Genomic DNA, 15,298 nt, shown 5'->3' on the forward strand with positions numbered 1-15,298 from the left:
CATGGGGAAGTCAGCGGATGTGATCACAGAACACTAGGACTGGAAGGGACCTTGAGAGGCCATCGAGTCCAGCCCCCTGCCCCAATGGCAGGACCAAGTACTGTCTAAACCATCCCTGACAGACATCTATCTAACCTGTTCTTAAATATCTCCAGCGATGGAAATTCCACAGCTCCCTTGGCAATTTATTCCACTGTTTGACCACCCTGACAGTTAGGAACTTCTTCCTAACGTCCAACTTAAACCTCCCTTGCTGCAGTTTAGGTCCATTGCCTCTTGTTCTATATACAGGGCCAAAAAAAACAAGTTTTCTCCCTCCTCCTTATGACACCCTTTTAGATACCTGAAAACTACTATCATGTCACCCCTCAATCTTCTCTTTTCCAAACTAAACAAACACAATTCTTTCAGCCTTTCTTCATAGGTCACATTCTCTAGACCTTTAATCGTTCTTGTTGCTCTTTTCTGGACCCTCTCTAATTTCTCCACATCATTCTAGAACTGCGGTGCCCAGAACTGGACACAATACTCCAGCTAAGGCCTAACCAATGCAGAGTAGAGCAGAAGAATGACTTCTTGTGTCTTGTTCACAACACACATGTTAATGCATCCCAGACTCACGTTTGCTTTTTTTGCACAAGCATCACACTGTTGACTCATATTTAGCTTGTGGTCCACTATAACCCCTAGATCCATAATTTAGTCATTCCTAGACAGTCTCCCCATTCTGTATGTGTGAAACTGATTGTTCCTTCCCAAGTGGAGCACTTGGCATTTGTCCTTATTAAACTTCATCCTGTTTACCTCAGATCATTTCTCCACTTTATCCAGATCATTTTGAATTATGACCCTCTCCTCCAAAGCAGTTTCAACCCCTTCCAGCTTAGTATCATCTGTAACATAATAAGTGTACTTTCTATGCAGGTCCTAAAACAGACCACTGTGGAACCCCATTTGTTATACTTTTCCAGCACGATTGAGAACCATTAAGAACTACTCTCTGGGTACGGTTATCCACCCAGTTATACACCCACCTTATAGTAGCCTCATCTAAATTGTATCTGCCTAGTTTTTGATAAGAATATCATGTGAGACCGTATCAAATGCTTTACTAAAGTCTACGTATACCACATCTACCACTTCTCCCCTATCCACAAGGCTCGTTATCCTATCAAAGAAAGCTATTAGATTGGTTTGATGTGATTTGTTGTTTACAAATCCATGCTGGCGGTTCCCTATCACCTTACCACCTTCCAAGTGCTTGCAGATGATTTCTTCAAGTACTTGCTCCATTATTTTTCCTGGCACAGAAGTTTAGCTGACTGGCCTGTGGCTTCCTGGGTTATTCTTATTCCCCTTTTTATAGATGGGCACTATATTTGCCCTTTTCTGGTTTTCTGGAATCTCTCTTGTCTCCCATGATTTTCCAAAGATGATAAAGGCTCAGATACCTCCTCTATCAGCTCCTTGAGAATTCTAGGATGCATTTCATCAGGCCCTGGTGACTGGCAGACATATAATTTTTCTAAGTGATTTTTAACTTGATCTTTTCTTCTTTCAACTTCTAACCCTACCCCTTTCCCACTAGCATTATGTTAGGCATTCCTTCTTCAGACTTCTCAGTGAAGACCGAAACAAAGAAGTCATTAAGCATCTCTGCCATTTCCAAGTTCCCTGCTACTGTTTCTCCCTTCTCACTAAGCAATGGCCCTACCCTGTCCCTGGTCTTCCTTTTATTTCTACTATATTTACGAAAAGCCTTTTTGTTTCCCTTTATGCCTGTAGCCAGTTTGAGTTCATTTTGTGCCTTAGCCTTTCTAATCTTGCTCCTGCATTCGTGTGTTGTTTGCCTATACTCACCCTTTGTAATTTGTCCTTGTTTCCATTTGATATATTGTTCCTTTTTTATTTTGAGATCATTCAAGATCTCCTGGTTAGGCCAAGACAGTCTTTTGCCATATTTTCTATCTTTTCTATGCAGTGGCACAGCTTGCTTTTGGGCCCTTAATAATGTCTCTTGGAAAAACTGCCGACTCTCCTCAGCTGTTTTCCCCCTCAGTTTTGCTTCCGATGGGAGCTTACATACCAGCTCTCTGAGTTTACCAAAATCTGCCTTCCTGAAATCCATTATCTCTATTTTGCTGTTTTCCCTTCTTCCCTTCCTTAGAATTGTGAACTCTATGATTTCATGATCACTTTCACCCAAGCTGCCTTCCACTTTCAAGTTCTCTACCAATTCCTCCCTATTTATTAAAATCAAATCTAGAACAGCTTTCCCCCAGTAGCTTTTTCAACCTTTTGGAATAAAAAATTGTCTCCAATACAGTCCAAGAACTTAATGGATAGTCTGTGCCCTGCTGTATTAGTTTCCCAACATATATCTGCATAGTTGAAGTCCCCTATCACCACCAAATCCCGGGCTCTGCATGACTTTGTTAGTTGTTTAAAAAAAGCCTCATCCACCTCTTCCACCTGGGTAGGTGGCCTGTAGTAGACTCCTAGCAGGACATCACCCTTGTTTTTTACCCCTCCTTGTCTAAGCCAGAAACTCTCAACATCTCCATCTCCACCTCAGTCCAAGTGTGTACATTTTTAATATATAAGGCAACACCTCCCTCCTTTTTTCCCTGCCTATCCTTCCGAAGCAGGCTGTACCCTTCAATACCAACATTCCAATCATGTGTAGTATCCCACCAAGTTTCTGTGATGCCAATGATGTCAGAGCTGTATTTATTTATTAGCACTTCCAGTTCTTCCTGCTTATTACCCATACTTCTTGCATTTGTACGTAGGCATCTAAGATATTGATTTGATCTTGCCTCCCTGTTTTGCCCTGATCCTCTTTTTACTCTGACGTTGTTGCCCATGCTGCCTTCCATTTCTGACCCATCTCCCAGATTTCCATGTTCTTCACTTATCTGTGGGCTTTGCTCCCCTCCCCTGTTGAACCTAGTTTAAAGCCCTCCTCACTAGGTTAGCCAGCCTGTGTCCAAATATGGTCTTTCCACTCCTCGAAAGATGAACGCCATCTCTGCCTAGCAGTCCTTCCTGGAATAGCACCCTGTGGTCGTGGAAGCCAAAGCCTTCCTGGCGACACCATCTTCAAAGCCAGGCATTCACCTCTAGGTTGCACCTGTCTCTGTCTGGGCCCCTACCACTGACAGGTAGGCTTGAGGAGAATACCACCTGCGCCCCAAACTCCCTCACCCATGCCCTCAGAACCCTGAAGTCACTCTTGAGCTGCTCAGCATCACACCTCGCAGTATCATTAGCGCCCACATGGATGAGAAGTATGGGATAGTTGTCAGAGGGCTGGATAATCCTCGACAACGCCTCGACAATACCTTGACTTCAGCAAAGCTTTTGATACAGTCTCCCACAACATTCTTGCCCATAAGTTAAAGAAATATGGATTGGATCCTTGGACTATAAGATGGATAGAAAGCTGGCTTGACAGTTGGGCCCAACAGGTAATGGTCAATGGCTCAATATCTGGATGGCGGTCGGTTTCAAGCAGCGTGCAGCAAGGCTCAGTTCTGGGGCCGGTGTTATTCAACATCTTTATTAATGACCTGGATGAGGGACTGGATTGCACCCTCTGCAAGTTTGCAGATGACACAAAGCTAAGGGGAGAGGTAGATACATTGGAGGGTAGAGATAAAATCCAGAGTGACCTGGATAAATTGGAGGATTGGGCCAAAAGAAATCTGATGCAGTTCAAGAAGGAGAAGTGTAGAGTCCTGCACCTGGGGCGGAAGAATCCCAAGCACTCTTATTGGCTAGGGACCAACTGGCTAAGCAGCAGTACAGCTGAAAGGGACCTAGAGATGATTAAAAATGAACTCTCAGAACTAGGGGTTATGGTGGATGAAAGGCTGGATATGAGTAAACAGTGTGCCCTTGTAGTCAAGAAGGCAAACGTCATATTAGAGTGCATTCGGAGGAGCATTTCGAGCAAATCTAGAGAAGTGGTTGCTCCCCGTACTTGGCACTGGTGAGGCCACATCTGGAATAATGTGTCCAGTTTTGGACCCCTCAGTATAAAAAGGATGTGGATGTGCGGGAGCAGGTTCAGTGGAGGGCAACAAAAATGATTAAAGGGCTAGAGCACAAGACCGATGAGGAGAGGCTGAGGGATTTTGGTTTGTTTAATTTATAGAAGAGAAGACTGAGGGGTGATTTAATAGCAGCCTTCAACTTCCTGAAGGGGAGCTGTAAAGAGGAGGGTGAGAAACTGTTCTCAGTGGAGTCAGATGGCAGAACAAGGAGTAATGGTCTGAAGTTGAAGAGGGAGAGGTGTAGGTTAGATATTAGGAAAAACTACTTCTTCAGGAGGGTGGTGAAACAATGGAATGCGTTGCCTAGAGAGGTGGTGGATTCTCCATCCCTTGAGGTTTTTAAGTCCTGGCTTGACAATGTCCTGGCTGGGATGACTTAGTGGTGGTTGATCCTGCTCGAAGCAGGGGACTGGACCAGATGACCTCCTGCGGTCCCTTCTATCCCCATGATTCTCCAATTCTATGTTAAGTCGTAATAAAAGTGTGGGCCTTCTTTTTTCTTGGGTTGATGGGAGGAGGAGGATCAGACAAAGAGAAAATCAAGTATATATGCCATTCTAATCTATAGAATTTTTTCCCCACAACTGCTTCACATACAGAAAAAGGAAAAAAGCTCAGGGAGTTCAAACACAGAAAGCAGTAGCAAGAATATGCCATTTTCCGCATTTCCTTAGCAAGGGTCTGTACTGTATTTTTTTAATACAACTCTCCACCTCCAAGATACTGAGTGTTGTGTATGCTCATTTGCAAATGAAACACTTTGAGGACATGACAAGTCCATTCCATCCATCCATGTCAAGTTATAAATTTAGCATAGCAAGTGGGCAGCTTAGCTATCAGTTATGCAGAACATAAGGTTACATTTAAACAAAAAAATTAAGTTTCTAGACTTCGTGGTTGTGAAGGAGACTCTTTGCACATGAAACAGATTAAAGTGATGCACCCTCCTCTTTATGAATCTGTGTGGAACCTGAATGTAGGCCACAAACCTGGCTCCTAGCCACAATCTGAGCAGATCAGCTTTGGGATAGAGAAAGAAAATCTATATCCTCCAAACTACCTTTCAGTATGCCCCCTTCTCTAACTTCACAGTTACAGAAGTCTTTGCACAACTTTCCTATTTCTAGAAGTGACTGGCAGAACTGCACAGGGATTATGAATTCTGCTGCTTCCTTCATGCCTCCTCTGTGTAGTGATATGGAGAAACACTGTCATAAGAGGAGTACCTAAGCCTTCAGCATAGGCTCAATGAATCCAGTTTTGCAGGAAGGTCTCTCCATGGCAGAAGTTAACCCAAAGACACATAAACTGTGTTCTTTTGGTCTGTCTGTATTACTCCTAATGCCCTTTTATCTTCTTGTCTCCTCCCTCAAGAGTCTGGAATTTTGGGGAAACTTCCAACTATTCTCCATTCTATTCAGGGTGTCCAAAGCCAAACACCATCAACAAGGAGACTCTTTGTACTAATGATTAATGGGATGACTGTGAGAGGTCTCGAATCATGTACACACAGAAGACAACGGAGCTAGAAAGTACTTCAGGATAGCATTAGGGAGGGCAAGACTCTGGAAATATAGTTGGGCTTTTCAAAGGTATTTAAGACACCTAAAGATGCAGATAGATGCATGGTGCTATTTTTAAAAGTGCCTCAGGAAGTTAAGAGCCTATCTCCCACTGAGGTCTGAAAATTCCACTTTACAACAAATACAATTTTTAAGTGCCGAAATCTCTGAAAACCTATCCCTTAGTCAATTTTTAAAATAGGACTTTGGCTCCCAAATCAATATGATGCATTACAAAATTTTACCCCTCATCTGTAACTTCATAAATACTTACTGCCAAATATTGGGGCTGACAAGTTCTCTAACCTGGATACAATCGACGGTAATCCAGCTAGGACACAAGCAATTCCATCAAAGAAGCTCGAGTGAGGAGCTACAACAAAGATTGGGGCTTCCAGTGGACACGCTACTTCCCCCTTCACTTTAACTTGGAAGCCCATACAGAAGAACATAACGCGACCAAAGTACTGGAAGGCACACTGGGTCATTTTCCTTTAAAAAAATATAAAACAAATACCATATGTAAGCCAATAAATTTCATTAGTTGCCCAGGCCACCATTTTTTTCCCACTTTGGATTAAAGTGCATGCAAGTACGGTTCCCCTTTCATGCATTGAGACTACTGGATTTATGCACCACCAATGCTGGAAATCAGATCCTACTGCCCCCTTTATATTTTAAACACCATGGGGATTCCACTTTGAATCAAACCTAGCTAAATAACAACAATCCTATTTTTAAATGATCAGTTTTAATAAAGAAACGCTGATTAATACAGAAAGTGATCATGTTCCTTTAAAGGGAATTTTAACACTCAGTTACTGCCCAGTTTGCTGTAACCCACTTCCTGTTGCTATTTATACCTAGTATCATATGGCTGCAGTGAGGGAAGAATCTGGAATGCACCCACAATACAGCGACGTACACAAAACCAAGAATCCCTACCTATGATAAATACACCTGTGAATCAGCCCTTTGATAACCTCATAGTTAGGAGAGCAGACTTGTGAGCTTCCACAGGGTTTTGTTGTCATCCACAAAACTATTGAGCAGTCTGGGCAGAAAGGTGGCCAAGTACAAACTTGGTCTATAATGAAACATCAGCAATACACAGGTGTATTTTCTTATGCTCACCATCCTTTAGTAAAATTCTTTTACTTCCTTTGTTAATGAGTACCCCACTCAATGGTCCAAATATTCCCTTCCAGTACTATCTGTAAGGAAAGTCCTGGGCTGCAAAGTGCCTGTCTTTAACAACTAAACTATCTTACAAGTTCTCTGCTGCAAGGAGCTGAGCAGACTACACACCTCACCACACAGAAGATTATCTGATATTTGCAAGAGGTTGCAGAAACCTTATCTGTTTTACAATCCCGCAGAGCAAATGCACAAACATATGGTGAATCTAACCATATGAGGTAGACACAGCCTCCACAGCATGTATTTGCAATATATCTTTGATCTGTAAATAACCAAAGATATATATTTTTAAAGGGAACAAAGTTAAAGTTTGGATCCTTAAAAATACATCACTTAAAGTTACCCAAAGTTTAACAATTGCCTTTTACCTCTTCCATCCCACAAGTGGCACAGATCCTCTCTCAGCGTGGCAGAAAGTTGCAATTGCTGCAAATAGCCATGCTAACAGCAAAATCAATGCAATGCAGATGGCACGAAGTGGAAGGAGGATAATTCCAAACAGGACAGTCTGGGGGTAGGAAAAAGGGAAGAAAATGCTTCAACAGAGATCACTTTAGCAATTGATTTAGTCTGGTTACATAACGTGGATTTTGAAGTACTTATGCCATTCGTACCACACATGATTAAATATGAAAAGTATTGTGTGATTCTAAGTATAGATGCACTCTTTTACATAAAAGGAGAGGGGAATTTATTTTTCTTGAGTGTTCTTCCACAACTGGTGCTTAGGTAAATGCTCTAGTTGGAATTTCTGAATCTTTAAGTAAAGGCTCATAAGAATGACAAGAACAGGGGACTGGAATTGGTAACAGTCGTCAGGTGATAGGTTCCCATACTTGTAGAAAGAGTTAGTAATCAAACATCATTACCAGCCTATATCTGCTTGCTGTTTTCTGACTCCTGGCCCTAGGGAACATACTCAAAAACTCTGCTGTAGCTAGTACTGAATTTGGTATAGTCTCACTAGAAAAAACAGGATGGAGATACCCTCAGTCCCTCTTGCAACAGTAGCTTGAACTTCCACGCACCTACACACTCAGACATCTGGACTAGCTAGATAACTTGAACCTGAAGCCTAAGTTACCTGGAGCTAGACAATTATGGGTGTGGCTGTGTTAGGCGTAGCACTCAGGTTGTACCTTGACCTATAAATGTAGGGAAGACGTACTTAAATTACTTGTTCACCCTTAAAGGGAATCTCCCCTACCTGATTTCATACACGTGATGATTGTGTTTTCATTATAATGACATGACAATCAATATTCTACTTCCTGTTCAGACAGGCTGAAACTGAAATGCACTCTGAAATAAAGTAGAAGAGCTGCTGAAAGGAAAAGGACACAGCTTTCTCATTCATGAGTCACTGATAAAGACAGATGCAATGTTTACATATCATATAATGTGCACAAAGAAGTCTTGCCACAATTGAACTATTCCTCTTGGATTTGTTTCATAAAACTCTCTCAAACATGCTTGGAAAGTCCACCATAGATAGATGTTTCAAGAAAATGCAATGTCTAACCTACCCATTCAATAAGGTTTGTAAAACCATAAACCATGATAATCTGGAATGCAAACATTTGACAGAGCACTACATTTTATTATGATGTAATCATATCCTGCTTTGATCTACAATAACACTACTGCATATAACAGTGTACATGCATAATCGTCACAAGGCATGACTGAGTGGCACGAGGCCTTTCAACATGAGTAATCAAATAAAAGAGTGTTTAATCTGAAATCCTGAAATATTTCTACAATGTTTCTCCATCAGGTCAAAAACAAAATTAAATATAAACAGAAGAATTAATGTTGGAAAACTCCCATTTTGAAAGTTATATCTCAATCACCACAGTCATATCCATTTAATGACAAACTTTCAAAATCTGATGGGTACGTTCCAGCAAGAAGTGTATCATGCAAAAAAAAAAAAAAAAGAAACAAGTTGCATTAAATATTGTAGTGCCAGATCATATAAGAGATTATAATTAGCAAACATCAAGCTAATTATGTTTTTAAACCCTGTAACTAAGCAGCAGCGTTTCTCCCTCAAAGGCAGCACTTCTAATCTGATTTTTACAAATGACTACTTCCTGTTCAGAAAAAAAGAGAAGCCAAACATTTGCCCCAATCAGGGAGTAACTTCTGGAAACCTTAATGTAGCTGAATGATCGCTACAAATTAAATTAACTGTTTTGATTTTTAACTCATATTGCAAATTAAAAGAATTTCAAAGTATTATTCATCCTATTCATACTATACTCCTTTGGTTCCAATGTTCCTTTTGTCTGTCGCTCATTTGCTTCAGCATTCCTTCAATCTTGTCATGACATCCTGTCATTCCAAAGATAACTGGGTCATCTCCATTCAAAAGTAAATTTGTCCTTATTTATTTTCCAAGTACTAGTATTGGTATTGCTCAGCTCAGAAACCCCAAACAGAGACTGAGACCTCGTGCTATTCAAAAAGTCAGTTCCTGACTCAAAAATGATGGGTAATAACAGAAGCAGCAGGAGAAGCACAGTAGCTGTGTCTACACTTGCATTCCTCTGTCAAAAGAAGTATGCAAATGAAGGAAATCAAACATGCAAATGAGGTGCTGATTTAGATATTTGGTGCCTCATTTGCATATTCTCCTTTCGAAAGAGCTTCTCACTGTGAGCTGGGTAATGGAGATCCAGGCTGCAACACACTATCATGGGCTCAGGTGGAGCATTCCCCGGACCACTTCCTAGTTCCACCTCCACTGATGTTTTGTCCCCCTTGGAGTGCTCAGCAAGCTCTGGAAGGCAGGTCTCCTCCAGGTAGGTAGAAGCTGGCAGGTCTGTCCATTCAGGTATTTCCACGTTGTTTGGGTAGTATACCAGGGGCAGGACCATGGACTCTGGCAGGCCTGAGCCCTTGGCATTTCAGGGGGCAGGCAGGACTCCAGGCCTGTGCCCATCTGGGCCACCAGGGTAGCTAGCCATGGGCAGGCTCTCTGGCTCCGACAGGGCCTCAGGGCATGGAGTTCACCGCAAGCCCAAGCGCCCCGGCAGATCAGGAAGTCTAGGTACCTGGCTAATGGCAGGGTTAGCTGCAGCCTTCTGGGTTGGTCAGGGCAGCTGGCTGGTGGCTTTCGCCAGCCTGGTGGTCTGGCCCGGATCCCCCGGCTCTGGCTCCCAGGAGCTAAGTCAGAGGCCTCTGTTCTGCTCAGAGGCCAGCCTTTTAATGAGCCTTGAGCCCTGCCCCTGGTACTTCTGGCTCCAGGTGCTGCTCTCCGGGGTGGGGCGGGCACAGGTGTTCTGGACCCGCCCACCAAGATCTTGGAGGAGCCTCCTCAGCCTCTGAGTCAGGGGAAGTCCACTGCACTTCACTACAGGGAATGAGGACATCCTGCTCCTTATGGAGGAGCAGAAGCAGAAAGCAGCTTTTGCCCGGCTGTATGACAACCTGGCCAATAGGACCCCCAGCCCCTGCCCAGGTGAGCGACAAAGTGAAGGAGCTACGCCAGGGCTACGCATGGGCCAAAGACTCGGCCAGGCAGTCGGGGGCAGCACCTGCTGCCTTCTCCTACTTCACCGAGCTGGACCAGCTCCTTGGCCCAAGGGAGGCAGGACCTCCAGAGCAGGTCCTGGACTCTGCTGAGCTGGAGGGGGAGGGCGAGGAGCCACAGCTGGAGACCTCCACATCACCCCCAATCCCACACCTGGAGCCCCAGCAATGGAGAGCGCAGCAGTGAAGGCATGCTCTACATCGTCATGCCCTTGGAGGATACGAGCTGGGACACCTCCGCCTGGGCCTCCCCTGAACCTCCCAGGGCACCCTCAGGTAGGAACAGGTGCGTCAGGCACCCTGGGCCTGGCAGGTTAGGTGGAAGGGGCGGCTGCTGCCAGTGCAGGGCTGGGCACACGGTCGGGGCCCCGGCCTGGGGGACAGCCGTGACCGCCGTCAGGAAGAGGCCCTTGCGTGGGGGATCCCCACAGGGGGCCATGGACAGCCATGCAGCGCATGTGACATGGGGGGTGGGGGCTGACTGAGCCCCACACAAAACCAACCCATGGATGGACCCTGTCACAGCCAAGACACCCACCCATGGCCAGCTGGAAATGTGGCCACCAGCCCACAGTACCTGGTCGCATGAGTGACAGGGTGCCACCCTCTCCCTTTATGTCTTCACAGCCTCAACAATGGCAAGCCACCCCAGTCCCCTCGAAGTCCCGGGGAGCCCTGAGGGGCAGCAGCTGGAGGGGGGGAAGGTGTGATGCCTCTAAGGACTGAGCACCATGCCAGGTGGGCCCGCCACCACAGCCAGACAGATGACCCCGTGGTGGTCCACAGCTGTGTGGTGGCAGCAAAACCACCTCCTGTGGGACTGGCTGTCAATGGAGCAGTTGGCCTGGAACTGGGTGGCCAGGTATCTGGAAACCCTCACCCAGGCCATCACCACCTGCCTGGCCCAGACACCAGCTCCACTAAGTAATCCATCCCTCATTGTCCAGCTCAAGCTTCTGGTAGTTGGGAGTTTCAGGAACATCCAGAGCATGGGGTTGCATCCCGGACCATCTTGGCTACAGCCTTTGGGTTTACAGAAGAACACAGCTATTCAGACAAATCATGAGAATGTTAATTTTTTTATACTAAATTTTGTTAAAGGGTCATAAAACACAAATAGCCAGAAAGCCCCCTCAGATTTGGAAATTAAACTATTTGATACAGTTTTTAATGGGGAGGAGGAGATACCACATCTGACTAAAGACTAGAAAAGAACTAGAGAAATGAATTTGGTTTTATGCAGAATTTCTAACATGATCTAGCAAAATGTGACTGAAAAGTAGGATCTGCAGTTCCCATCTTACCCCTCCCATTTCTCTGTCAGGCCTTGATCTTCAAGGTGCAGCACAGGAAGAGCCCTGCACTCATGAAGAAATCCAGTGGTATCGATGGGGCTGCGACTGGCTGCTAGGCTCACTACACAGTGAACCTTGCAGCACTACGACCCGAAACTGTACCATTGTGAAATCTCCCTCTCCTCCAACCTATGAGCTTCACAGTAACATACTTCAGCTGCTGAACAAAGTGGAGATTATCACAGAAAACACATTTTTGCTAGCATGGAAAGCCATACCTTTGGAGAAACCACACTAAAGTTAATGGATAGTAACAGAGTGTAAGCCATGCTAGTCTATACACTATCAAAACAAAAAGCAGTCAAGTAGCACTTTAAAGACTAGCAAAATAGTTTATTAGGTGAGCTTTCGTGGGACAGACCCACTTCTTCAGACCATATCTCTGCAGAAGTGGGTCTCTCCCACGAAAGCTCACCTAATAAACTATTTTGCTAGTTTTTAAAGTGCTACTTGACTGCTTTTTGTTTTGATAAAGTTAATGGAGGTGTGGGATATACTGTGACCCATGGGTCTTGCCGTTCTTCCACTCATCTATCTTCTGTGTGAGTTATTTAAAATGTAACAAAATATGACATCAAACTATTTAGAATTCCATTTGTAAGGAACGTGCCAACTGTAGCTCAGTACTGCTGAAGTATTTGGGGAATGTGTCCTTTAGATATCATTTGCATGAAAATGCAACGGTGTGTATATGTAATGCCTTGTAAACAAAGCCTGATGAGTAGCAGGTGAAGCAAAGACTTCTATTCTAAACAACATGTTGTAAAGTCACAATGTATGCTATCAACTGGAGTTAAGAATTGTGGAGTTTCACCAATGCTTGAAGTTTTTGTGGGGGTTCAGGGCAGTCATCATGACTGTGTAAGATATGAATTGCACAGGGCTCTCTCCATCTGAGCATGGGAGGGGAAGGGGGGAGAGAAAGAAATGGCTGAGTCAACTGGCTGGGAGCTTTTTTGGCTATACAGCTGTGAGACTGGTTTGACTAATTCTCCCCTGCCCCACCCCCTCGCCACTGTTCAAAAATAGATCTAAAGCTAGCGTCTATGGTTAGTTTGTGAAAATTCACCTTACTGGATGCTGAGATGCTGTGGCTAGGCCCAGAGCTGAACCCACTATTAGATGAAATCACTGGCAGCTGAAGCCACAGAGAGTTGGAATCATACGGTTTTGTATTGTGGGTTTTGCTGTAGACAACAGACAAGTGGCCGGTGGAGCACCGCAGACAGGTGGCTGGCAGGAGAGGGTGGCAGGTCGCCAGCAGAATGGCTAGCAGGAGCAAGCAGGAGACTGGACCAGCACAAAGGTGGCATTGCCTTAGGGTGATGTGTCAGGGCCTGCATGGACTGGACAGAGTTGAAAGTGGAGCACTTGAAGGGGGTACAGAGAAAGTTTGGGTGTGTGACCGGGACCCTTACAGTACTGGACTGGTGAGCCTGAGAGGCAAAGGACACTGCTCAATCCATTTGAGCTGGGACAGTTACCTGAGGGTTGGTTATGAACTTTGGGTGTGGTATTTTCCCAAGCTAATGCCATGTGCCTTCTCTGCCTCTTTCATTAAACGTTTTTCTCTGCACTCAGACTCTACTTGTGAGTGGGGAACAAATGCCTCTCTGAGGTGCCCAGGGGTTGTGAATTTCCCAGGGTACTGGGTGGGGGCTTGAGCTGGTTCTATGTCAGATGAATGAAAAGGAACCCCTATATATTGAACCTGGCGCTGGTTGCTGCCAACCACTTCTGGCAGAAGGGCTACACATTACACACTCATATTTTACCCTTTTACATTTCCTCTAAACTTTGGTAATATAAACAGCATACACATTTTCACTTCGACTGCTAATGAATTTCATTTTCAAGATGACACAAAGCAGAGCAATTAGACCATGATTAGGAAGGAAATGTTTCCACTACATTTGTTTATCCTAGAAAAATTTCTATTATACAATGCTTCCCCCCCTCCACCTCCGCACTCAATCCCATCAGACTCTAAATTCCCTGGCTCCAGTGGATCTAATAGCAATATTAGAAACAAATCTTGGGCCAGTTTTACATGAAGGTGCCAGAATGCCAACATCAGAAGAAGAAGTCAGAAGCTCTACTCCTAACCTTGCACTGTTGCACCAAACAGCCACTGTAAATTGAGGGGTTAACTCTTCTTAATGGAACATCTCCCAGGCCTATGGGGGCTTTTTTTTTAAGAGAAAAAAATTGCCATTCACCAAGACACAATATTTGTGACACCCCTTCTGTTTAAAAGGGGGACGGCTGTACAGGCACTGAGGAGCTGGGGGTTTGTTTGTACACCGGCTCCGACGCCAGTCACACAGCTGGAGCATTCTGTACTCTCAGGTGCTACAACTGGCAAAGACCTTGCAACAGCCGCACCGGCTGAGGGAGGGGAATGACCACAGGACTGTTTGACTAGTGCGTACCCCGCCCTGAGCAGTCCCGCCGCGGCCCCGAGGAACGCCAAGGAAGGTTGCTGGAGGGAGACTGACCACTGCTGGCTCCCACACGCCTGCGGCAGGCTCCATGCCCCCCGAGCCAGACTGAAGGACTGTGCTGGTAACCAGCGTCGCATGGAGCTCAACAGCCTCGTTCTCTTCACTCTGAATTCCCCGCAAAGCACGCGGCCAGCCCCTTCCCCACTCCCGGGCGCGCTCGACCCCACGCGCCCCGCTTGCGCTGGCGCGGGGCAGGCGGCACCGCCGCACGGCACCCTGGCTAGCCGCTAATTCCGCCCCGCGCCCGCCTTACCCGGGCTTTGTCCGTGGCGCGCAGACGCCCCTCGTGCACGAAGGGGTTGCGGACGCTGGGCGGGTAGAAGGACTGCTGCCTGGGCAGGGGGAAGAGCCGCTGCGCCATGGCCGCTTCTTCGCCCGCCGAGGCACTCGGTATCACGGAACTGGCGCCGAGCTGCTCCACCTCCTGCGCTGCAGCCACGTGCGCATGAGCTGGCCAGGCAGCGGGAAGCTGTCCCGAGAGGTCGCGGCTGATACCGGCCCCTCCCTTCCCGCCTGTGCTTGCTGCCCTGCGCAGGCAGGCAGAGTGCGCGGCTCTATCCCGGCCTTGGGGGCTGTGGGCACGTACCCGGTGGGGTCCTGCTGGGCAGACCTTGCCTGGCTCCAGAGGTGGTGGGAAGGGGAGGTGTCTGGGATGGCGCTGCCTTGTCCCTGGCCACAGTGGTCCCAGCTCTGGTGACTAAAAGGAACCATCACAGGAGCAGAGCCCCGACCTTCTTATAGGGGCTGAGACCAAAGCCAGAGGTTGAGCTCCCACGCTTCCCACCTCATTGGACTCAGACCCTTGCAGCCTCTCACAGGTAGCACACCAAACCTTCCCAGTCTTACCTCTCGGTGTGTGGTACCTAGCTGCCCGCCAAGTCTAGCATATGCCTCACCGTCTACTAATTCTCCCCTCACAACAATCCATTTGCCTGCATTTCAGAAAAGGGGAACTGAAGCACAGAGAAACTAAATCATTTGCTCAGGGCCTCTGCCTGGAGTTTGCATTTCTTGTTAAAATGATTTCCTGCTGGGAGCCTCAGGCGTGGCCTAAGATACCACCATGCTGGGTGTGGGCACTC

General features: G+C 46.1%; 1 protein-coding gene across 1 annotated transcript in view; it reads right to left on the reverse strand.

Moving 5' to 3' along the window:
- LPCAT2 (lysophosphatidylcholine acyltransferase 2) overlaps positions 1 to 14,602 on the reverse strand; it is a 110,746-nt gene extending 96,144 nt beyond the window's left edge. The window contains exons 1-3 of the mRNA XM_075008329.1: positions 14,470 to 14,602; positions 7,189 to 7,328; positions 5,895 to 6,112 (exon numbers count right to left, since the gene is read on the reverse strand). Coding sequence (XP_074864430.1) covers positions 5,895 to 6,112; positions 7,189 to 7,328; positions 14,470 to 14,577 — 466 coding nt within the window. The 5' untranslated portion in view covers positions 14,578 to 14,602. The remainder of the gene's footprint in view (positions 1 to 5,894; positions 6,113 to 7,188; positions 7,329 to 14,469) is intronic.
- Positions 14,603 to 15,298: the final 696 nt, after the last annotated feature.

The sequence above is a fragment of the Carettochelys insculpta genome, chromosome 14 (assembly GCF_033958435.1).
Source record: "Carettochelys insculpta isolate YL-2023 chromosome 14, ASM3395843v1, whole genome shotgun sequence".
In the NCBI taxonomy this organism is placed as follows: Eukaryota; Metazoa; Chordata; order Testudines; family Carettochelyidae; genus Carettochelys; species Carettochelys insculpta.